The sequence below is a fragment of the Taudactylus pleione genome, unplaced genomic scaffold (assembly GCF_031769625.1).
Source record: "Taudactylus pleione unplaced genomic scaffold, aTauple2 ptg000372l, whole genome shotgun sequence".
NCBI lineage: Eukaryota > Metazoa > Chordata > Amphibia > Anura > Myobatrachidae > Taudactylus > Taudactylus pleione.
The window spans coordinates 9,026,795-9,053,396 of NW_028284773.1; the positions used below are offsets into that span (position 1 = coordinate 9,026,795).

Below are 26,602 nucleotides of genomic sequence, written 5' to 3' on the forward strand. Positions count from 1 at the left end.
TATTTTGTCAGTACCAGAACCATACTTACCGGCATTTGGCCAGCCCTCTCCAGGAGGGGGCTGCCAGGTCAGTGCAACAGGGCGGGTGGGGGCAGTTTAGGCAAGCGGAGTGGGGGTGTGCTGATGCGATCTTATCATTGCAGTTCCACCCCCCACTTTATAATGCTGATATTACCGGCATTATAAAGCAGGGGCGAGGATACCATAACGCAATTCAGCACAAATTGCGTAATCGCACCCACGGATCGCCCACTTTTCCAGCAAACGCCTACTTGCCTACTCTTGGAGGGTGCTGGGAGCAGCACCTGATTTTCGGGAGGCTCCCAGCAGTCCCGGGAGAGTACGCAAGTATGACTGGGACCCACAATTTCTGATGGCAGTCCTGGTAGCGCCTGATAAAATATACTAATCAGGATAGGTTGTTAGTTGGAGAATGGAGCTCAGCTTCCCAACTTTCTTGGTTAACGGGACTGTACTGAATCAAAGGGCACCCAGAACTTTTTGTCCTATCTGCCAGACCAGATGGGAGACAGTCATGTTCGTACAATGTATAAGTGTTTTTAAGGGACGAGTGATGTTACCACATCCACTTTTTGGAGGCTCAAATGTTGGGAGCTGTGCTTCAGTTTCCATAAGTGACAGTATACTAATGGTGAAACAAGGACCTGGCAAAACAAGTTGTGCACAGCTACTATACCTTTGGATAAGATGTATAAAAAACAAGCAAACTGAAAGTGAACATTTGTCACCTACTCACAGTGAAGGCAGAGATACAGCCTCGATTCCTGGAAAGGAGATATACAGTAGGTCCGAGTGATAGAGGTGAAGGAGAACACTCTGCCTCACTGCAGCCTACCCATTCACTAAGCCTGGCCAAAGTGTGGCTCTCCAGTTGTTATACTACAAGTCCCTGGATACCTTCCCACTGATCAGCTGGTAAAGCATGCTGGGACTTGTAGTTTCACAACAGCTGGCGAGCCACAGGTTGGCCAGGCCTGCACTAGTAACTATCAATGTCTCATGCCTCAGTGATGGCAGTAAATTCAAGTGTATTGATAGGCAGCATTCTTATAATCATTGATTTGACCCAGAAATTGCTGCTTTAAGTGTAGATAATGTGTACATTTTAAATAACCAATCTTAACAATAGTTAATTAAAAACAGGAATATATGTTTTGTTACATTTGTACCAGTGTTTGTATTAGTATTTAGCCAAAATACAAGATGTAAATATCAATTGACTGTTTCTGTAGACAAAATTTATGTTTCCCTAACAAACACTACCTACACTGTATTAGGAATGTGTACAGTGACAGGATCTGAGAGAATTGCTCTAGGGAAATAACCACTACCTACACTGTATTAGTGGTGTGTACAGTGAAAGGATCTCAGAGAATTGCTCTAGGGAAATAAACACTACCTACACTGTATTAGTGGTGTGTACAGTGACAGGATCTGAGAGAATTGCTCTAGGGAAATAACCACTACCTACACTGTATTAGTGGTGTGTACAGTGACAGAATCTGAGAGAATTGCTCTAGGAAAATAACCACTACCTACACTGTATTAGTGGTGTGTACAGTGACAGGATCTCAGAGAATTGCTGTAAGGATATAAACACTACCTACACTGTATTAGTGGCGTGTACAGTGACAGGATCTGAGAGAATTGCTGTAAGGAAATAACCACTACCTACACTGTATTAGATCCTGTCACTGTACACACCCCTAATACAGTGTAGGTAGTGGTTATTTCCTTACAGCAATTCTCTCAGATCCTGTCACTGTACACACCCCTGAGAGAATTGCTCTAGGGAAATAACCACTACCTACACTGTATTAGTGGTGTGTACAGTGACAGGATCTCAGAGAATTGCTCTAGGGAAATAAACACTACCTACACTGTATTAGTGGTGTTTACAGTGACAGGATCTCAGAGAATTGCTGTAAGCAAATAAACACTACCTACACTGTATTAGTGGCGTGTACAGTGACAGGATATGAGAGAATTGCTGTAAGGAAATAACCACTACCTACACTGTATTAGGGGTGTGTACAGTGACAGGATCTGAGAGAATTGCTCTAGGGAAATAACCACTACCTACACTGTATTAGTGGTGTGTACAGTGACAGGATCTCAGAGAATTGCTCTAGGGAAATAACAAACACTACCTACACTGTATTAGTGGTGTGTACAGTGACAGGATCTGATAGAATTGCTGTAAGGAAATAACAAACACTTACTACACTGTATTAGGGGTGTGTACAGTGACAGGATCTCAGAGAATTGCTGTAAGGAAATAACAAACACTACCTACATTGTATTAGTGGTGTGTACAGTGACAGGATCTCAGAGAATTGCTGTAAGGAAATAACAAACACTACCTACATTGTATTAGTGGTGTGTACAGTGACAGGATCTGATAGAATTGCTGTAAGGAAATAAGCACTACCTACACTGTATTAGTGGTGTGTACAGTGACAGGATCTGAGAGAATTGCTGTAAGGAAATAACAAACACTACCTACACTCTATTAGTGGTGTGTACAGTGACAGGATCTGAGAGAATTGCTCTAGGGAAATAACCACTACCTACACTGTATTTGTGGTGTGTACAGTGGCAGGATCTCAGAGAATTGCTGTAAGGAAATAACAAACACTACCTACACTCTATTAGTGGTGTGTACAGTGACAGGATCTGAGAGAATTGCTCTAGGGAAATAACCACTACCTACACTGTATTAGTGGTGTGTACAGTGACAGGATGTCAGAGAATTGCTGTAAGGAAATAAACACTACCTACACTGTATTAGTGGTGTGTACAGTGACAGGATCTGATAGAATTGCTATAAGGAAATAACAAACACTACCTACACTGTATTAGTGGTGTGTACAGTGACAGGATCTGATAGAATTGCTATAAGGAAATAACAAACACTACCTACACTGTATTAGTGGTGTGTACAGTGACAGGATCTCAGAGTATTGCTGTAAGGAAATAAACACTACCTACACTGTATTAGTGGTGTGTACAGTGACAGGATCTGATAGAATTGCTATAAGGAAATAACAAACACTACCTACACTGTATTAGTGGTGTGTACAGTTACAGGATCTGATAGAATTGCTATAAGGAAATAACAAACACTACCTACACTGTATTAGTGGTGTGTACAGTGACAGGATCTCAGAGAATTGCTGTAAGGAAATAACAAACACTACCTACACTCTATTAGTGGTGTGTACAGTGACAGGATCTGATAGAATTGCTATAAAGAAATAACAAACACTACCTACACTGTATTAGGGGTGTGTATAGTGACAGGATCTGATAGAATTGCTATAAGGAAATAACAAACACTACCTACACTGTATTAGGGGTGTGTATAGTGACAGGATCTCAGAGAATTGCTGTAAGGAAATAACAAACACTACCTACACTGTATTAGTGGTGTGTACAGTGACAGGATCTCAGGGAATTGCTGTAAGGAAATAATAAACACTACCTACACTGTATTAGGGGTGTGTACAGTGACAGGATCTGATAGAATTGGTGTAAGGAAATAACAAACACTACCTACACTGTATTAGGGGTGTGTACAGTGACAGGATCTCAGGGAATTGCTGTAAGGAAATAATAAACACTACCTACACTGTATTAGTGGTGTGTACAGTGACAGGATCTGATAGAATTGGTGTAAGGAAATAACAAACACTACCTACACTGTATTAGTGGTGTGTACAGTGACAGGATCTGATAGAATTGCTGTAAGGAAATAACAAACACTACCTACACTGTATTAGGGGTGTGTACAGTGGCAGGATCTCAGAGAATTGCTGTAAGGAAATAACAAACCCAGTTGAAACATTAGATAGTAGAGAGCAATAACAAAGTCATTTGCCACTGCTCCAATAAATAGATATATATATTTTATTTAACAAGCTAAAATGTGGTTAAAATATTACAAAATGCCCTGCCCTTCACCCTACAAAAACCTCCATGCCCCTCAATCTATACTAAACCCGATGTAGGAAAATAAATTGTACAGAACAAGCTGGATGCATGCAGCCCTCAGGCTATAATCATTTTCATTCAAACACAACACAGCAATGCTGTATCTTAAATTAATTTGGTAAACAGAAAAGTGACATATCTACTTTCATTTGTATCTAAATAAAAAGCTAATCTGCACATCTCTTCAGAGCTGCATTTTCTCACTAACACAAACTATTGTAATTTTCTTACCTCAGCATGCATATCATGTGAGCAGCACACCAGATTACTCTATAGTGTGAGGAAATGGGGAAACCTGTGATTACTAACACCAGAACTCAGCCAACAGCCCTTTGTTATACTATATATATATATATATATATATATATACACACACTTTTTTTTTTGAGGTGGGTGGGTTATAAATTTCAAGTAAAGTAAACATTTGCATATCACATTGTGAAACCATAAAAAACACTGCAGTTAAATGCAATCACTGCACAGTTTACAATGAGCCATATGAAAGTGTAGGCAATGGGTGAAATTCTCAGGCATGGTGCTATAAACAAACATTATAATAGTCCATGTTATAGATTGTTGTGACTCATTATTGTGACATTGTGGCAGATTCAATTACCTGCAGGTGGTGTGGCAGGTGTGTCTCTGCACTCTGGTAAACTGGCTGAAGCTATTGAATTAGAGACCTGCAATGAGCCCCGAGCAGCAGTTAACGCTTTGGGGGTGTGAGCTGAAGTAAGCGTTGAATGTTGCATCTTGGCTGCTCGCTGGTAGATCTTGGCTCTTTAATTGATAAGCATAGGGCACTTTACCTAAGAGAAGAGACAGCAACACAGCCGCAGCTAATTGAATCCACCTCATTGTTTCAAGCCATGCACACTATCTTCCCATTATCTTCCTTTTCATGTTGCTAGCTTTTAGGTTCATGTTTTTTAAAGTGTTTTGTATGTCTGTCATGTCTACAAATTCCACAGACTCCCTCAGATATGAATACATCAAAGACTATAGTCACTTGCCTGCGCTGTCTCAGAATGACTGCATCTGTATAAATAACGCAGACGTGCTTTATAAATAGACACAAATCTAACAGAGAAACATTTCATTAGTGGGAATCTCACACTTGTGTTTGATAAATGGCTTATATGGATTTCTGTTTTAAGATTTATTTATCCAGAACTTTATTTTCTTTTAAAGGTAACATCTTTATTGTATATTTTTATGCAGAGATGGGAACTTAGTTGATCACACAGTAAACTTCGCATAAAATATGAATGGAGTCCAGATTCAAGGATTTTTCTTCATATTTTTTTTTTCTGGTTGGTTTAAAACATTGCACAGGCAATTCACTTTCCATTTCTTTGCTCTATCCAAAGAAGAAAACTTGAGTTCAAAAACGTAATCAGCGGAACCTGTCATGTCAGTCTGTATGTGTTGTGTCTGCATTCCCGGAGGGTGCACTGTCAGGACAGGCCAGGATCTCGGCTATGTTGACTCTTGATTAACAACTTTTCCACCATTCATAGTTGGTGTCCCTGAACTTTTCCTTGAACGTCCTTGCTTCTCTCCAATCTCATGCAGCGACGGCTCTCTGTACATGCACACTGTAAGACAAATGCATAGCATTTATTAATATTAGGGGTCAAACTGCAATGGGTATACAATGTGCTTATTTTCATCTAATTAATAATAAGACCTAAAGGTACATATAATAAAGTTACCTTACTGATGACATGATCATTGCTGTGATTTTATATCTGTACACAACTTTTAAAGGCAAACCCTCCCCAGAGAAATAGCAACCATTAGACACCTGAATCACCTGACACAAGTGGACACTGTGAGACTGGAGCATGAAGGACCTAGTGAGGAAATGCAGTGGTAGGGGCCCATGCTTAAGGGGGGTGGTCAGCCAGCAGAGGGGGTTTGGCTAGCCACTATATATACATACATACAGGATGCAGTGGCACACAGGGATTGCAACCAAGAAACAACAGGATTCTCCACTAGCGCACGCAGGGGGGGTTTCTGAGTACCTAGAAACCCCTCCTGCCCGCCGATCCATCGCTGTAGCTGACCAATATGAGGAGGCAGCTGGGTCAGTAACGCGGCATCTGCCTCCTCATATTCACACTAAGAGTTCAAAAACGTAATCAGCGGAACCTGTCATGTCAGGCTGTATGTGTTGTGTCTGCATTCCCGGAGGGTGCACTGTCAGGACAGGCCAGGATCTCGGCTATGTTGATCTCGGCGAAGCTCCTCCCAGACAGTTTCCATAGGGCTTAGGGGGAGATGTATCATCGGCGACATCGCCGATGCAGTACATACCCCCCGACTTCGCGTACATACCGTGGTTAATTACCGCGGTATGTACCAAGAATATCGCAAAGAACAGCTCTCTCGATGAGAGCTGTCCTTTGCGATGCTGCCAGGCAGAGGGACTTCCAGGTCTAACACCCAGAAGTCCTTCCGCGCAAGCGCAGAAGGACGCGGGTGCTCATGGGAGGGATCCGTTCGGATCCCTCCCAGCCCCGAACGTCGCACTAAGAAGCCCATAGGCTTCTATTGGGTAACGCCACCTGAAGGTGGTGTTACCTAGCAAAGCGAAGCAGCAGAATGCAGCGCATTCTGCTGCTTAATACATACGGGGAATGCGGTAAAACCCCCGAAAACTGCATTTTCGGGGGTTATACCGCATTTTCGCCGATGATACATCTCCCCCTTAGAGCTGAACGGGTGCCACTCACTGTCTTCCGCCTTTCTGCACTCTCAGTCTCTGAATCTAGCAGCAGGTGTGTACACTGTCAGTGTGTGTGTGTTGCATGTGCAAAGATGTGGGGGTGACGAGGGGGCACGTATTTAATAAAATTATGTTGGCAGTGTTTATTTGCAGAGGTGTGTGTGTTTGTGCGCTTGTCTGGGGGGTGCTTTAAGGGTTTTAAAAACTCTGGCACAGTAGGTAACAATCTAGGTTCACTAATAGCAGTGCCTGCCCTATGCAGGGCCGTAGCTGGTGTAGTGCGGCGGGTGCCATCGCACAGGGCACCACAGGTCATGCGGCGCTGTTTGAGCATGTCAAATTTCTGTTTTATCATTCTCACTTGTAGCTTCCTCTGATTTCATCCCCAGCATCTTCTGACTGCCCCTATCTCTTCCCTGGCCCTTCCCCATGAGGCCATTCCCCTTTTTCGGGTGCATTATGTCCCTTTGAAAAATGAGGGGGGCGCTAATGCTCTTTCTGGCACAGGGCACCAAAAAGTCTAGCTATGATTCTGGCCCTATGCATGTCCAATCTACTACAGTGAATATATGCTAATTGTGTGTATGCATGGTGTGTGTGTGTGTATTTTACCAGAAAAATATCCCTGTGAAAATATATATATATACTGTATGTATGGAAACCCCGCTTAAAAATCCAGCAATTGCCCCTGATCCCCTGCTGTGTCAGGACCTGATGAAAATGTAATTAATAGAAATGTTGACACAGCAGGGGGTCCTGTCATTTCTTGGTTACAATTCCGCAGCATCCTGTATAAATTTGTAATACGCTGCCTGTCAGCTCTCACGGCAGAGGTCAACGGGGTGAAGATAAAAGCCACTAAGCAATGAGTGCCAGATTTATGTTCCTTGAGATATATGTATATATATATATATATATATATATATATGAGAGATCATAGCGCCAAGGAGAATTGAGATCCCTTTTCTTTCACAAATTAAAACAACCCGCATTATTAGGGTAACCAAGTGTATAGTAAATTAGTATTTAAAACAAAGCACTCCCCATTGGTATGGGTGTCAGCTCATCAGTAATATGATAACAATGGTGGTTGGTTAATGAACAAATGTGGAAATAACAAAATAACATGTTATAATTAAATTCCTTACTTTTTACATTTTCACTGTTATATGTACTAAAGTTATTTATATATACATATATATATATAGATGTGTGTGTGTGTGTGTATATATATATATATATATATATATATATATATATATTGAATTGCACTCCTTGCACTTTATTATTGCTATTTGCACATATACCTAGGTTTTGGAATTGTGCATATAAATTTGTATTTTTATTTTAATTTATTACCCACACCTTTGCAACATTGCACATATTTGCACATTCAGCGCTTTACATCAGTTTTGTTATATATATATATATACACACACACACACATATATCAATGCAGCGGTAATCCGGCACTCACTGTGTGAAAATATGCAAATACTTGCTCTGGTGCCCTCCTTACAGAGAACGGTGTCCCCACCATATGCTAACACGAGGAGGTGGCACTCAGAGACCTTTTAACGAGGTTGAAAGAATTGCAGTGATTTATTGCATAGTCATCGACGTTCCTTCTTCAGGTTCCAGAATACATCCTGAAGAAGGGGCATGTTGCCCCGAAACGTCGATGACAATGCAATAAATCACTGGAATTCGTTCAACCTCATTAAAAGGTCTCTGAGTGCTGCCTCTTTGTGTTAAAGTGTATATATATATATATATATATATATATATATATATATATATATATATTGTGGCAGTATCACAAGAGATGGTGCTGGTGAGCAGCCGATTCTGTGTGGAGCAGGAGAGATCCACCCACACAGAGGAGAAAAGGATTCTGGGAAGATGTGTAATTGCTGCTTTGTGGAGAGAGCTCAGGTGTGGGCTGATGAGAAGGCAGACCAGTCAGGCTGGCATTTGAGACAGTCTATGTGGAACTATGGCAGCCAGAGAGCCCAGTGAAGCTAAGCCAAGCCATTGGGGGCCAGGAGGCCTGAGTCCGGACCTGCAGGAGGCAGGTCGGACCACAAACCTCTCAGACTGTGTGGCATTGAAGCAGCTGGGCTGCAGGCTGAGGAAGCCAGGGCCTATACCTTTAGGATACAGGGAAGGTCACCAAGATTGACGGTGTTTTAGATATCTGTGGCAGCCAAGCAAGGCTGGACCCGGCAATAAACCTGCAGAGAAGCAGGCAGAGACTTTATTGGCAGACTAGCTGCACCATGATAGTCAGGGGTCAAGAAGTGAGTTAGACGCCCTAAATAGGGGCTAGGTTGTTTATTATTTTCTGTTTATGTTTCCTGGTTTTCCATGCTGGAAAGTAAAGCATCATTAATTTGCTTAAAAGCTGTGTGTGGATAGCGAGCTAATTACCCAAAGTTATAATATATTATATATATATATATATACACACACACATGTTCCTTGATTATATACTGTACATACTTGCCTGCTTTTGAAAAAACATGTCAGGGAGATTGTGAAAGCAACATATATGAGAGCGGTAGTAAAGTGGACCTGTACTACATATGAGAGGTGTGTCATAAAATTGATGAGGGAGAGTTGACAAGTATGATTATATAATACACATACAGACACACACACACACACACACACACACACATACGATTGATAACAGCAATGCACTGTAGTGAATACACCATAATGTAACGTGTATGATAATTAGGTATATGATGGTAATCCTGTCATATATATATCACGTTGATGCACTGCAAATCTGATAGGGGACCCTGGTAGTTAACCAGCCAGTGAGAACTGCATTAGGTCTAGTAAAAGTGAAATACATGCCACTGTAAAAAGATCAACTATTCAGCTCTTAACACTGGGATGACTTAACTGTAAGTTATTGAATGAATGCAAAATTACAATGTCATTCCAATCACTAGCAATAACTATTCATTATGTTATAGTCCAAAGTCAACAAGAAGAAGGGAAAGGGATGTGCCAAGACCACCCTCTTTAATTGGTAGGAGGGACAATATTGGTCCTGCTCCACCATGTAACTGATCCTCTATTAGAGTAACAATGTATAATTCATTTATACAGTCTGGAATATGACTGCTAGAGGAAGGGGTGGGCCCTTAGGCAGTGAGGCCTACCGGGGATTTTCCCTGTACTCCTGTGGGCCAGTGTGGCCATGTAAGTTGGATTTAATTAATTCAATTAACTAAAATTGTGCAATAGGGGTGTTTCCACATTGTATGAATAAAAACACAATTCCCCCCTCAACAATGAACCCATAAACAATAAGAAAAATGAGAAATAGGATATAATTTAGTTTGTGGAAGGTAAAGAATTCAGGGGTCTACCAGCAAAATATGTGTCTCGTAGCAAGAAGTATAGCGGAAACAGTTGTATATTTGGCGTTTAAGTTCTGGAGTAAGGGAGTCTATGAACCCTTCCCACAACTGAAAAAAAGAGGTTATCTTGGTTTCCTTATGTAAGGTAGTCTAAAGCCAATCAATCTGAAAGGTATAGAATAATGTATTCCGAAATAGAGAAACTAATGGGGGGCTTGTTCTGGTCCACAATTGTAACATACATTTGTGAGCCACCGCTGAGATTATCAATAGTAACTCTTTACCATCATCTTGTACAAGGACATTCGGAGGTATAATACCAAGTATCATCCAATCTGCTGATAACGGGAGATAGCTTACAGGTTGGGTGGAGGTGAATCTGTTAACTGAGGTCCAAATTTGCTGTATAGGGGGCATTCCCATATACTGTACAATGTAAAAGGGTTGCATCTGAGGCCCCACATTTAGGACAATCACTAGTGTCTAACAAACCCATCAAGAAACTGCGGTGAGGGGAGAAATACCTGTTATGATAAATATTATAGAACATTTCCCTAAACATACTTGATGAAAGTACTGATTGAGAATAACAAAATTACCACAATAATTTATCCATGGGAATATGGGGAAACACAACCCTCCAATAACTACATTGTGGTCCAAAGGGTTATGGAGAACTTTATAATGTAGGAAAATAGCCCCAACTCCCCCCATGGGTCTATCAAGTTAGAGGTCTAAAGAATTAGACCAATTGTTAGGGGATAGGACACATCATTAAGCTCACATAATGTTGTGCTTGTTGCAGCGCCAGTAGATGTGACTGATGCAATTTATACTTATTGGCAATTTCGGCAACTCTTAGAGACCAGCAGGCCTCTCTGTTGACCAATGCATGGATATGTGAGATCCCCATGCCAGTCTATGACGAGAAGGACACAGAAGCACAGCCATCCTGAAATTCAGGATTTAGAAGCAGTGGGAGAAAAAGGGAATGATGACAATTTAAATTCCTTTGCTTCTGTGTATAGTGCCATACACGCCATGCAACCATTGACAAGGGATTCCGAACAGTATCAGCTCCTGTTTATGAGAATGAAGAAAAGCCAACATATGTTGTTCTGCTAAGAATAACTGGTCTAAAATAGAATCAGAATAGAAATCTGTCCTATGCAACCAATCCCTGATGTATCACAAGATTCCAGTGTGGCTATACAGCTTAAGGTTAGGCAGATTAGCACGATCTTGTTGAAGTTTCAATAAACCTATCCGAGGGCGTTTAGAATTCCATATAAATCCTGGAAAATTCTATATAATCTGCTGTCAACAAAATAGGCAACATCTGTAACAGGTATAAAGGTTTTGGGAAGGAGATCATATTCAATAAATTTATCCTACCTAGATAATAAAGCAATAAATGACACCATCTCGGCAGTTCTATAACCACCTCTCCAATAAGTCTCCTCATATTAAGGCCATAAAGGTAATCAATATGACATGGCAGAGCAATCCCCAGATAGTTAAGAGATTTAGTATCCAAAATAATAGAAAAAGAACCACCCCAAGGAGGTTTCATCATAGGACCTAATCTGTCTAAAATCTTAGGTAGGGTATGTTAATGATCTGAGATATTCAAAAGTAAATAGTCAGCAAACTGTTGAATTTTAATCTCCTGAGAGCCTACAGTAATCCCTTTAAAAGCCATTCAAGATTGCAGAATCCACAGCAACGGGTCCAAAGCTGAACAAAAATCAGAAAAACTGCGAAAAAGACCATATGTAGTTAAAAGATCTTTAGCAAATGATCCCAGAACTCAAAAGCATTGCCAGAGGAGAGTTTTGAGAAATCGAATGAGACACAATAGCTGCCAAAGCTGTGCTGAATCCCTTTACCGAGAATCTACAACATGTGAAACCTAACTGGTGATGGGTTAAAATTTGAGGCAGAATAGTATGAAGAAAATTAGCCATAATTTTAGTCAATATGTTAAAATCCTGGTTCAAAAGTGTAATTGGCCCATAAGAGGTTACCAGTTCAGGATAATGGAGATGATCTGAGATCACTGATGGGACCAGACAATCATGAACTAGGAGATTATCTATCTTAGAAAAGGGTTTATGTACTCAGTAATTAAAGGAGTGTGTCCTGTCGGTAGGGTTAATAAGACTCCAAACATCACATAACCCATGAAGCATGGTCTAAAAATGCATTCCTCTGGTACTATGAGGGCACAAAGGTGAGGACAGATCAGTATGGTTAAATACTTCATTAGCTACGATATTGAAATCCCCTCCTCCCAACCAGCAGGCTCGAAGAGGGTCACCTGAAAAGTCATAAATTGCACGAAAAAATTGCATGTTAGGGGAATTGGAAGTATACAGATTGAGGAGGGTATAAGGATCCCCCCATAATTTCTAAATCTAACAAAATACAATGGCCCCTCATATTCTGACTCCGCTATACAGTAATCTAAACGTTTATTGAGCGCAATGTCTACACCACGCTTCTTAACAAGTAACGAGGATATGCAGTTCCCCAAGCCAAGGCCCCCCGCAAGGACATATTATCATAGGCTGCCCAGTGGGTCTTTTGCAAAAAATAATGTCAGATCCGAGTTGCCGGAGATGAGTAGCCTCCCTTCTCCGCTTGATAGGAGAGTTCACACCACACACATTCCAAGACACTATGGGCCTGATTCAGAGCCGCTCGCAAAAAGCGAGCGCTCGCTCTGAATCAGGGCATCCGCTTTTGTTTTAAAAGCCGACCTCCTGGCCACTCGCTAAGCTGTGGGTGACCACCCACAGCTTTAGCGAGCAGCCAGGTGATGGTCGCGACCATCGGGCTTGCGACGAGATCTGTCTGCCGCAAAAGCCCCAGTGAGCTTCCGGCTCTAATAGAGCCGGAGCTCACTACTGACATCACTCGTGATGTCAGTAGGTCTGCCCCCAAACGGCAGGCGTTCCTTCGGGAACGCCTCCGTTTGGCCAGCCACCCCCCCTCCCCGCCTACTAAACGGGGCGAGCTGTCGATCAACATTGACAGCCAACCCATTTGTAACAAGCCCCTGAGCGAGAGCATTTCTCTCTCGCTCCGGGGCTTACGCTCGTGCAGTGCGCAAGCACCATCGACCCGTTTGCGAGTGCATAGTGCTTGCGAGCGGGTCTGAATCAGGCCCTATATGTATATTCTTATGAGTGGCAGGAGAAGTGGCAGGGTCAGTTACTGCAGCCAAAATACTAACAAACATACGAAATGAAAAATAACAGTGCATATAACCAATACCATCGTGCCACCCCCCCATCACAGCGAGTGTGGCAAATAGCAAAAAAAATAGAAGGGTTCCACCGACCATGCCAAGAATTCTCACAAAACAAAGAGACAATTGCAATATATGTAGTGTACATGGTATGTCAGTGTTCGCAAATATGCGCAATAGCGAAGTGCGTCGCAGCAACAGTTCCAGCAGCCGCGCAAGAGGCCTGAAGACGTGATCTAGGAGGAAGAAAGGAAGTGGCGGCACCACTGGCCAGGATGGGCCAGCGGCAGCAGAATGAAGCTGAGGACAGGAGAGGACTGTGGTGGAAAGATAAACAGCTATCGAAGCTCCCCCCCCGCAGCCTCTTCCACCGTACCGGTAGGCGACCTTGGGCCACTGGTATTTAACCCCTCCCTTGACCACCAGAGTTGTCGGGTACTGGGACCCACATATTTTGTCACTCACCGCGATCAATGTATGTAGTTACCATCCCGGCGGTCACGATGCAGGCGCTCACAATCCCGTCAGCAGTCGGAATCCCGGCGCCATAATCCCAACAGCAGTCAGAATCCCAACACCAGAATCCAGACCGCTGACATACCAGTGACAAATATTAGGGTTAGGGGAGATATAGGTTTAGGGTCAGGCACTAGGGAGAGTGCTAAGCAGCAGGGAAGGGGCTAGGGTTAGGCAGCAGGGGGAGGGGGGGTAGGCTATGGGAAAGGTGGGTTAAGGTGGAGGCTTAAGACAGTTACCTAATTGGGTCGGGATTCTGACTTTTCGGAATGCCACTGGCGGTATTCTGACTGCCCGGATCCCGTACCCAACCCAGTGTACACAAATGCTCTGAATAACTTTTCTAAAATTTTCCACCCAAAATTCAAAAGGGTAAACATGTCACGTAATACATACATCCAAAACAATGAGAGTGATAGTAAACCAAAATAACAAATTCACGAAATGTAGCCCAAAAACATAGCTCCCATCTGTCCTTAAACATTAACCAGAATTACAAACAATAACAATACGAGTCTCTCTATTATAAATATATATATATGGCAATAGATACAGGTATCAGGTGTGCGACCCAGAAGAATTTGCATTTAAAGTAGGAAAGGGGGCCTGATTCAGAGCCGGACGTTATTTGCGCTCGCTCGTTCAGAAAAAGGGGGCGGCTATTTAAATTGAGCGCTGCTCTTTGTGGTCTGTTGACGCCTCTATGTCTGAGCGAGCGAACGAAATATGCGCTCGCAATTTTGTAAAGACGCCCCTTTGCCGTTCGCATCACACGTCATCTCCGGTATTTATTTGATTAATCGAGTACAGCGAAAGGAATCTGAACTGCTCGCAGTGCTTGTGGTAGGATTTTCCTACCGCAATCATGCGAACAGTTCAGGCTAAGAAACAACCAAGTGACGTGGTCGATGACGCTGCTTTGTTAATTATACACACCCTTAAAACGCCCGTTTTGACCTTTTGGCACGCCTGCGTTCGGATCACCACTCCCCGTTTTCAAGCACCTTCCCCTGTTACCACCCACAAACGCCTCATCCTGTCACTCAAATTAGCAGGCACTCGCTATTTTGCGAGCGCTCGATTTCCGTCCGCAATGACTAGTTGGCACATGCGCATTATGACCCATACGCATGCGCAGATGTTCGCTCCGAGCGATGTTCGCACGAGCGGCCGCTTACGAGCGGCTCTGAATCAGGCCCAGAGTTCACATAATTTTTAGCTTTGCCAGGGTCATCAAACATGTGTTTACCAAACAAAAATTATTTTCTCTGTTGAGACACAGCAGCTGAAAAGTCCTGGAATATCAGGTTCTTATGGCTCTCAATAATGGGAAACCTTGGCGTCTGTAAGAACGGAGTACCAGCTCTTTATCCTGAAAATTAAGTTACTTAGCAATTACAGGATGAGGGCGAGAGTCGGTGTTAGATCTCTCTAGCCCTAACCTGCATGCACGCTCAATCATTGGAGAAGCCGAATGAGCAATACCTAGAGCATCATTTAAAGTAGTTTGTAAATAATCCAATAAAGCTAGGCCCCATACTGATTCAGGCATCCCAATACATCTAAGATGGAATCGGTATGCAATGGCAGTCGGAATGCCTCCTGTAAAAATACAGACAGCGTCATCCCGATGGTTGGTATCCTGACAGGGGACGGGTAAGTATACTTACCCTCCCCCCTTCTCCCTCTAGCCCTCCCTTCTTGTAGCCTAACCCTAACCCTCCCCACCCTGCACCCTAACCCTCCCCGTTAGTGCCTAAACCTAAGTCTCCCACCTTCGTGCCTAACCCCCTCAGTGGTTCCTAACCCTCCCCCCCTAGGGGTGTCTAACCCTAACCCCCCCAAAACCGAATGCTAACCCCTCTATGCTACCTAAACCAAACCACCCCCCATGGCTAACACTAAGTGCGCCCCGGATTTACCTCGTTCATCTTAAATCCCGTCTCTGACTTTCAGCGTCGGGATTGAGACCGGCGGCATCGCGGCCACCCGTCTCATAACTACATCCCTCTAAGATTACTACTACAATTTACATTTTCAAGATCGTCTATTTTATCACTTAAAGATCTAATGACATTTCCCTGTGGAAGAGGATTGGAGAGAGATTACAATATCCTTTACATCACTTGTGCTTTGTTCAACAGCATCACAGCTCTTAGTATGAGATTCCAGCTGAGAAACCATCGAGGTAAGAGTGGTCTGAAACTGTTTAAATTGCTGCCCCATTATAGGTTTGATAACCAGCAGCATTTCTTAGGCTGCTGCAGTAGCCGATGGAGTAGCTTGGGGAATCGAAGGTAGTGTATCACTCATAAGAGCCAGGGATGGGAATGTAGGGGGAGACAAGGATGGGCGTGGGGAAGTGGGGGTTGGAAAAACATAAAAGGCTGATGACTTTGCCTGAGAGGTGTTTGTCTTGGGATGTAGTTATAATCCCGACAGTCGGGATGTCGGCGCTTCGAATGCCTGGCGCCAGAATCCCAACACCTGTCAGAATCCCGGCACCAGCATCCCGACGGTACTGTAAATACTGGGGTTAGGGGGAGGGTTAGGATTAGGCACAAAGAGGAGGGATATGTACTAAGGGGTTGGGGGGGGTTAGGTTTAGGCACTACAATATAAATAGACTCCAGGTACTTATTAGTTAAGACATACACCCTGATTCAATGAAGCTGTATGGGGTAGTCAGTCCCAAGCAAGAAACTATATATAAAGCAGCTTTAGGAACCAGTGGATACAAGTAACACGTTCACTGTAACTAATTTTGAAATCCAATATTTATTGCTAAAAGCAGGTTAAATAACATTTCTAAAATATACACCCACTGACAATAGTTACTACCAAGTTCTAGAGTCTCCAAAAGATTAGATGTTAATACCATGTAAAATCACAACATTGTAGAGGCAGTCTTCTCTCCAAGACGATTAATAGAAAGATTATGCTGCAGTCTGAGATGATACAAAAAGGATTTGAGACTTTACAGGTATCACCTACATGTTTCAACACTGCCCATGTTTCCCATAATTTAGGGCATTTCTGTTTAAAATAATGTGTGCGCAGGTGTTGATATTGCAGAGTTATATAGGCACACACCAGTGGATGACTCAAACTATGTATATCCTAGTTACTTAACCAGTGTTGTTAGTTTATTGATAGATAACAGGTACAGCCGTACTCACTGTTACATGTACACTGGTAATGGAGCGGAGCTTGAGCCGGTGAGTGTATGCTGATTGCAGGTAGTGGTGCAGGTTGCTGATCAGCTTAATAGCAGTTAATTAGCTGGGTCACTCAAATAGGAGCTAACTAGGCGACTAAAAGATAACATCCCTGGTATTTGGATTCCACAATCTGTAACTTTGGCTCTCATGGCAATAGCCAAGCATAATGCGTTATACTGACTTTGAAACCAGCTGTCATCTTTTCCCTTTTAGTATTTGCACATAGGCCCTACTTCCAAAGTTTCTGAGATGTCTTACACTTGGTTTTCTCTTCGACCACACTTCAAAAGGTGTTATGTCATTTAACGCAACTGTAGGTGAACGATCCTTGAGATAAACTGCTGGGGACAGAGCTTCTGCCCAAAACTGCTTGTCTAGACTTGTGTACTTTAGCATGCATCTTTTTCTCTCTACTAGCATACTGTCTGCTCATTCGCTGACACCATTTTGCTAAGGAGTATGGGCAATGGTCAACTGATGATCTATTCATATTTTCCACCTCTCTGTTGAGATATTCTCTGCCGTTACCAAATCTGTGACTTGTTTGATTTTCTTGCAGAAGTCTCTTTTAATCTGCAATCTTTTTCACTACTTCAGATTTTTTTTCTTGTGAAGTCATCTATAAATAAATGTAACAAAGTATCTGTATCCACTTACAGACTTTACTTCAATTGGACCACGCACTGCGAAACTATCACACGGGTCTCTCCATGTTAGTCACATACATTCCTGTGACCATCCCTTTCTGTGGCTTCTGCACACTGTCATAGCCAAGGTGACCAAAACTTCTATGCCACAGTTCCAGTGACTGTAACTCAGTTGTCATCACTGCTTATTAGTGCTATGTATTAAGGATGTACAATTGCTGACACCTTGTGCCTGTAGCTATAACTTTCCCTCTTCTGGTTCTTACAATGCACGTTTCATTAGCAGAGTGAATTATGTTGCACCTTTGCTCTAGGACACTGATGGCAGATTTGCTCCCATTTCTAGTAGCTGTAAATATGTGGTTGCTAATTCTTTTGATAGTGATAGGGTCACATTTGTTTAATTTGGTGAACTACTTCACATTGCAGCTGAAATGCCTTGTTTAACTTGAATAGATATACCAGTAAACCTTTCTGCGGCATCTGTAACACTTAGGGCTGACTCATCTCTACCATTGCATTTCTTGCTTTGTATAGGATTCACAATCTATTGGTTGCACTCAAATGCTTTGTAACAATTATAAAACTTGAATTTACATTTTTGAATTCTTTCACTTTTTGGGGTATATTTACTAAAGTGAGAGTTTTTAGAAGTGGAGATGTTCCCATAGGTACCAATCAGATTCTACTTAGCATCTTCTAGAAGATAATAGCTAGAATCTGATTGGTTGTTATGGGCAATGTCTCCAAAAAACTTTCACATTAGTAATTATACCCCTTTGTAGTTTGCAGTTTTCTCAGCACTTAAGTGTAATCACACATACTGCTGCATTCATTCACTAATGTGTTATACAATACACATTTAAATACACATCTTAAAACCTCCTCATTGACCATCTTGATACGCTGCCTGCAGTGCTTACCGCATGTCTTTTGTTGACTCTTTCCCATGTACTATACAGTACACATGTTGCTTAAGCCAATGGTCCCCAAGGCTTTTTCTATATCATCTGGGCTTGAATCTGCATCTGGTTCCACAGTGATTTTCTACAATCTCTCATGCGTTAATTGCATTTCCTTAGCAAACTTCCAGGTTGTATAATTTTCTAAGCCTTTTAGTTTGGTAAACCCCATTATGGGTTTAGCTCCTGCTTATATGCTTCTTACAGATATAACTATGCAGCTTTTGTACTTTAATCAGCTTCACTGGTGCGATACTTGGCTGGAAACACTCTTTGCTGTTTTGACTCTGTGTTCTTATGCAGCTTCTATGTTTCTGTAATGACACACTGCGCTAGAAACATTCTATGCTGTTTTCACTCCGTGTTTTTATGCAGCTTCTGACACACTGCGCTAGAAACATTCTATGCTGTTTTCACTCCGTGTTTTTATGCAGCTTCTATGTTTCTGTAATGACACACTGCGCTAGAAACATTCTATGCTGTTTTCACTCCGTGTTTTTATGCAGCTTCTATGTTTCTGTAATGACACACTGCGCTAGAAACATTCTATGCTGTTTTCACTCCGTGTTTTTATGCAGCTTCTATGTTTCTGTAATGACACACTGCGCTAGAAACATTCTATGCTGTTTTCACTCCGTGTTTTTATGCAGCTTCTATGTTTCTGTAATGACACACTGCGCTAGAAACATTCTATGCTGTTTTCACTCCGTGTTCTTATGCAGCTTCTATGTTTCTGTAATGACACACTGCGCTAGAAACATTCTATGTTGTTTTCACTCTGTGTTCTTATGCAGCTTCTATGTTTCTGTAATGACACACAATGCGCTAGAAACATTCTATGCTGTTTTCACTCTGTCTTCTTATGAAGTCTCACCTACACATATACGTAAGATGGCATCTGGGCATCTCTAATAGCCTGTATATCTGAGCCTGTGGGTGTCTGGGAACTTTTCACCTTTGTGCCTGGTTCCGTAACCTGTCCAAAATTAAGTGTGTGCAGGTGTTGATATTGCAGAGTTATATAAGCACACACCAGCAGATGACTCAAACTATGAGCAGCCCAGTTACTTAACCAGTGTTGTTGGTTTATTTATAAATAACAGGTACAACTGTACTCACTGTTACATGCACACTGGTAATGGAGCGAAGTGAGGTGCAGGATGCTGGAATAAATGTAAAGAAGGTAATAAACCGGGTCTCCAGTATAGGAGCTGAGTAGGATACCGTGGTCTTTCACAATATCACTGTACACAGTAAACATGGCTCTAGTCACTTGTGCAGTAGCACATCAGGTTGGAGGTCAGACCTCCCTGCAGACTCTGGGCCCTAGTGCCCAGCATGTTTGCACAGTAAAGGAATAGTGCAGAGCACACTGCTTTTAACAACTTTTTCTCATACCATAAAGCCTATTTATTATAATCGGTGGTAAATCCCCCAAAGTTAGCTTGTTGCTGCAAATTTGACTGTTTTTTTCAATTACATACTTATTCAGGGTAAGGTGCCTGGACGTTTTGGAGCCCATCTGTAGGTAGAGATTAAAAAATTTCGGACACAGCTTGCCTTGTTAATGGAGATCAAAAGGTAAAATGTGACAATGTAGAGATGCGTCCTTGCTCATCTAGCCTTAATACGCCATGCAGCGTGATGTGCCTGACGTGAGTGAGCGGTCAGGTCTCGTGAGACTCTGCTAGCGTCGGGTGTCTATATTGCATCTTTTTTTGCCGAAAATGTGTCTAAGTCGCAATGCAATGTGACTGCTGATTAATTTCATATGTGACACTTGTATATCTGTGTGTGACTGAGACTGTAAACAGAATTTGGTGTGAAAAAAAGCCATGGTCGCTGCATCGTAGCACTTAGTATGCTTAAGAAACTCAGTCACACAGATATACAAGTGTCATTTATCAAATGAATCAGCACAGTCTCCTGCAGCGTCCTAGTCGCATCGCATTACGACTTAGACACATTTTCGGCAAAAAGATGACTGGTGCTAGCAAAGTCTCATGAGACCAAGCACTTTGAGAGGGGCTGTTTGGTGCCACTGCAGCAAATATGAGTGAGGACATATCTGCAGTCTATGGTATAGAAGATGGTGTTAGCACATGTAGTCACACTAAGAAAAACAAAGCTTTCCAGGGCTTGTTAAAAAGGGCATTATCGCAGTCATAACAAACAGCTATGGGGACTGCTGCTGCAATCGTAAGTCTCTGATATCTGCTGCCATAGCCCTTTCTTAGATATCCCCAATACTGTAAATTGCTTCAATCCTCCAAAAACAAATGTTTTCAGAGGACTAATCACAATTTTTAGCTTGATAAATAGGTTCCCATGACTTGTAACAGAAGCTGAAATTTAGGCCATGTACCTAGTGGCATTATATTCAGCTGGGTACATATAAAAGCTTTGAGATGAACCCCTTTTCCCAGGTCAGGCAAAATATAAATAATTAACGTGATCGTCTATAATGGCCTAATGTCAAAATCATGGTTTTACTTATGGATTATATTCTGATGTTTATACAGTGCAGTGTTTTATTTGAAGGACATACTGACTAAAATAGACAGCTAATAACCTTGGCAGCTCTGTTAAATAAGACAGGTCTTCAATCTCACTCTGAGACCGGCCTTGGATTATGTTCGTGATTCAATACATTATTGAACAAAAGATTCCCCCTCCTCACTTATTCTGAAACCTTCATTAACACATTGAGTATTTTGCTGGTTGTTTATGTCTTGTGTAAGTATCTGACTAAAAGCAACTCCAAGCAATCATGATGCCGGAAGTGTATTTGGACTTAGCAGAAAATTGTAACATGGTCAATTAGCCTAATTCAGAGATGTATGCAAACCTGAAGATGGTTTACATTCATCTCCAAAGGCGGGAGGACTGTGCATGCACATGTACAGAATGGGTACTGCGTTGTCACACAGGCTGATTGGGGCGGCTACACCGTGTACACAAGTACAAGCAATACAGAGTCATCGGAGTCATTACTTCCGTAACTGGGCTGTAAGAGGGTGTTCTCATGTAGGCCAAGTTCAGAGCGGGCGTGTCAGCAGCATTGCATGCCATGCCGAGTTAGTCATACACTTAAATCTGCCTATATTCAGCTTAGAGATGAGCGGGTCCGGTTCTCCGAGAACCAGACCCGCACGAACATTGCAATTCCGAGTCGGATCTAAGTCCGGCTCAGGTTTTCCCGCCTGGCTTGGATCCAAAAACGAGGCAAAATGTAATCCTCCCACTGTCGGATTCTTGCAGGTTGTGGATTCTATAAAGGTCCCGGTGATCGGCGCCATTTTCACTCCGGCTGTGGAGAGTGTACAGAACAGACATGCTCTGTTCTTCTCTGTTGTTCAAGGGTGCAGTTTTGTAGTTGTTCAAGGGTGCTGTGTTGTCGGGCTGGGGCTGCAGTACATAAAGTAGGGGGTGCTGCTGTGTCACTGTTGTCCTGCCAATCAAGGGGCTAGGGCTGCAGTTCATAAATGGGTGCTGTGTCGTCCAGAGGTGCTCTGTCAATCCAGGGGTGCTCTTCCCCAGTGTAAAAAAAAAATGTAAATTAATAATTAACATTCCACAAAAAAAAAAAAAATTATATTTTTTTGTTTGTGCTAGCTACACTATTATTGTTTGGTAATGCTGCCGGCCAGACCGCAGTTTATCATCCACGTATTTTTGACTCAGCAGGTGGTCCGTCTGCACTCCGCAGGGCTGCTTTGTTGTCCATAAAGGTGTTCTGTATTGTTCATCAAAGGGCTGCTGCCTCATCCAGGGGTGCTCTTCCCCAGTGTAAAAAATATAAAAGTTAAATAAAATTAGCATTCCACAAAAAATGTTAATATATTTTTTTCAGGTTTTTTTGTGTGTGCTATTATTGTCCAGTGACACTGCCGGATAGACCGCAGTTTATCATCTACGTATTGTGACAATATAAGTCATAGCACAGTATTATTCTTATAAAAAAAAAAATCTTGTGACTTGTAGGTGGAAGCACAGTGTGTTATTCTTTTCTTATTCCTAAAAAATCTTGTGACACTGTAAGTGGTAGCGCAGTGTGTTACTCATAAAAAAATCTTGTGACACTAAGTGGTAGCGCAGTGTTTTATTCTTTTCTTATTCATAAAAAATATTGTGTCACTGTAGTAGCACAGTGTTTTACTCATAACATTTATTTGTGACAATAAGACTTTGGATCCAATCCTTCCCTCGTTTGGTAGGTTTCAGTGGTATTGTCCCTTCCCATGTTCTATCCCTTATAACCTCTAATTCCCACAAAGGTGGAATATCATTCTGGTATTCCCATCTACTGGCCACATGACAACCTGATAAGACCCAAGCCACTTTGAAATGGGAACAAGATTTAGACATATGTTTAGAGCCTCATGTATGGTCCGGGCAATTTTTTTCTATTTTCAAAATGTCTAAACGCATCTCACATACTGAAATGTATATGAAGTTATTATATCGTCTTTATTTGACTCCTAACAGAATCCATAAAATATGGCCCTCCCAATCTAGATTGTGTTTGCCTTCATGTGGTCAAATAGGAGAGATTTTCCATGTTTTCTGGAAGTGCCCTGTCATACGTCCCCTTTAGTCTGAAGTCGAAGATTTGATTTTACAGGTTACTGGTTTACAGTTGTCTCTGTCCCCCTCCCCTGCACTCCTGTATATTTTCCCCGATGATGTTCCAGTGTATCATAGATATTTTAGAAGCCATGCTCTCATTGCTACTAAAACAGCTATTGCACGATTCTGGAAAGAAGACAAAGCTCCACCTCTCACGATGATTAAGACAAAATTATAGTTATCTGATGGAGACTTTGAATTGTCCATATTCCTCCTCAGCAAACTCTCCAATTATGAAGTAGTTTAGCTGTCATGAGTACTCTACAGAAGGTCCTTGTGTTCCACTAGTCTCACAATGATACTCTTCCTTACATTTTCCTCTTTTTTTTATTATTCTGAATATTTTCAGTCAATTGTTGTCTTTATCTCCAACTGATTTTATTTATTATACTATGATTTTGACTTTTATTATTTTTTTTGTGAGAATTTATAATGTGTATCACATGCCTTTATCCCCCTTTGTTCTTCCAATTTCTTATTTCTGTATCCCCATATAGGCCCTGATTCAGAGCCGCTTGTAAGTGGCCGCTCGTTCGTTCTGACCGATGTTCGCACATCTGCGCATGCGTACGGATTTTAATACGCATGCGCGAACCAGTCAGTGCGGCCAAAAATCGTTTGTTCGCTATATAGCGAATGCCTGCTGTTTTGAGTGACAGAAGGAGGCGTATGTGGGTGGTAACAGGGGAAGGTGCTTGAAAACGGGGGTGTGGAATTCGAACGCAGGCGTGCTTAAAGGTCAAAACGGGCGTTTTAAGAGAGTGCATAATTAATACAGCAGCGTCATTAACCACGTCACTTGTTTTTTTTTACTCAGAACTGCTCGCAAAATAGCGGTTGAAAAAAACAGCCACAAGAATAGCGAGCAGTTCGTACGCTGTTCGATGTACTCGATTAATCTAATAAATAGCGGACATGACGTATGGTGCGAGCGGCAAGGGGGCGTATTTTTCAAAATTACAACCGCAAGTTTTGCTCGCTCGTTCAGACTTAGAGGCGTGAACAGACCGCAATTAGCGAACGGTTCATTTGAATAGCCACCCCTTGTTTTAGAACGAACGACCGCAAATAGTGAGCGGCTCTGAATGAGGGCCATAGTTTGCAAATATCTAATAAAAATTACCGTATAAAAAAATTCATCTTGTGACACTGTAGCGCATTGTGTTATTCTTTTCTTATTCATAAAAAATCTTGTGACACTAAGTGATGTTTTACTCATAAAAAATCCTTTGACACTGTGTTAGCGTAGTGTGTTATTATTTTCTTATTCATAGAAATGTTGTGACACTGCAAATGGTAGCGAAGTGTGTTATTTTTTTCATATTCATAAAAAATATTGTAACACTATGTAGTAGCGCAGTGTTTTACTCATAAAAAATCTTGTGACACTGTAAGTGGTAGCGCAGTGTGTTATTCTTTTCTTATTCATAAAAAATATTGTGACACTAAGTAGCAGCGCAGTGTTTTACTCATAAAAATCTTGTGACACTGTAAGTGGAAGCGCAGTGTCTTATTCTTTTCTTATTCATAAAAAATATGGTGACATTGTTGGTCATTAATAACGCAGTGTAATATTTAAAATTGGCACAAATTGACGTGTGTGCTGTACCCCACTTCATTCGTGCTTGCTGATATGGAGAATGATCAGTTGAGAGGAGAGCAGGAACCACATACTAGTGCTGGAGCTGCTGCCAGTGCCACCAGTCATGATGATACTAGTCCATCTACATAATCTACTAAAGCAGATGCCCAAGGGCATACAGGAATTAAGTCAGGGCATCTAAAATCAAAGAACCAATCTATTACAGTGTTAACATCAAAGGGAAAGTTAGCTGCAGAAAGAAACAAAATTGGCAATATGCCTTTCACCACACAAAGTGGCAAGGACACACTAAGGCATTGGCCTTTATTTATTGGTGATGGTTCTGCCTCTTATGATGATGTAAGTCCTTCTCCCTGTAGACGTTCAAAAAAATGACAATCGTTAAGCACAGGAACCAACGGTGCGCTCAGAAATGTCACAAATCCCTGAGGAGAGTCTAAGTGTGTTGGCAGGTGCCATGTGTGGGTTGGACCTTTCCAATACTGTACTCGAAGAGGAGCCTCCTTCTACCACTTGTGCATCCTCTGCAAATGGGGATGAGCAGCACAAGTCAACATGCTGACATAGAAATTGAGGATGCTTCTGCAGAAGTGCACCAGGATGAGGAGGATATTTGTGTAGCTGATGCTAATAAGGATGCTGATGATGAGGATGTTGTTGATGAGGATGTTGTTTGTGTAAATCAGGCCCCAGTGGAAACAGTTGTTGCCCATAAGGAAAAGCCCATTGTCATGCCTGGGCATAAAACAAAAAAATCCACTTCTTATGTGTGGAGTCATTACTATCCAAATCCGGTCAACAATTGTCAAGTCATCTGTACCCGATGTCATGCCAAAGTAAGTAGAGGTAGGGACCCTAAGATCCTCCTCCCTGTTACGTCATCTACAGCGCATCCATCAAAAGTGTTTGCAAAATTCAGAAACTTTGGCTAAAAAAGAAACAACAAGCAAGCCAGCATCAGCTAACTCCCTTTTCTGCTACATCCAAGCACCTGGCATCTTCCCCACCAACACCTTCAACAACAATATCCTCAATCATGATCTGAAGTAGTACTGCATCCAATTTGATAAGGCTAACTCAGTCCTCCCCTATCCTGGATTCCTCAGAAGAATCCTTGAGCGCTACGCCTGCTGCTAGGAGTGGATCTTCATCCCAGAAGAAGACCAGGAAGACTACTAATAGTAGTTCTAAAAAGCAACTGATTGTTAAACAATCTTTTGCAAGGGGGAAGAAGTATGACAGCAGTCACCCAGTTGCACAGCAGATCACTGACACCATAACATCTATGCTGATATTAGATGTGCATCCGATATCTGTTATTAGTGCAGTGGGTTTGAGACAGTTAATTGAGGTCCTCTGTCCCTGCTACCAAATCCCATCTAGGTTCCACTTCACTAGAAAAGCATTTCCCAGCCTGTACAGGGACGTTAAAAAAACTTAATTAGTGTCCTTCAAAATGCCGTTGACCACAGAAATGTGGACAAGTGGAACAGGGCAAACGCAAGATTACATGACTGAAACAGCCCACTGGTTGGGTGTATTGTCTGCAGCGGCACTAACAGCAGCAGCAGCATCTAAGGAAAAGCAGTTTATTCAGAGGCAGGCTACTCTGTGTATAACCGGTTACACTAAGAGGCATACTGCTG

At 42.1% G+C, this 26,602-nt stretch overlaps 1 protein-coding gene across 6 annotated transcripts in view; it reads right to left on the bottom strand.

Moving 5' to 3' along the window:
• Nucleotides 1-3,958: 3,958 nt before the first annotated feature.
• FGF12 (fibroblast growth factor 12) overlaps nt 3,959-26,602 on the bottom strand; it is a 618,931-nt gene continuing 596,287 nt past the window's right edge. For all 6 annotated transcript variants that reach the window (XM_088444733.1, XM_088444732.1, XM_088444730.1 and 3 more), the window contains one exon: nt 3,959-5,612. In XM_088444733.1, the coding sequence (XP_088300859.1) occupies nt 5,494-5,612 (119 nt within the window). In that variant the 3' untranslated portion in view covers nt 3,959-5,493. The remainder of the gene's footprint in view (nt 5,613-26,602) is intronic.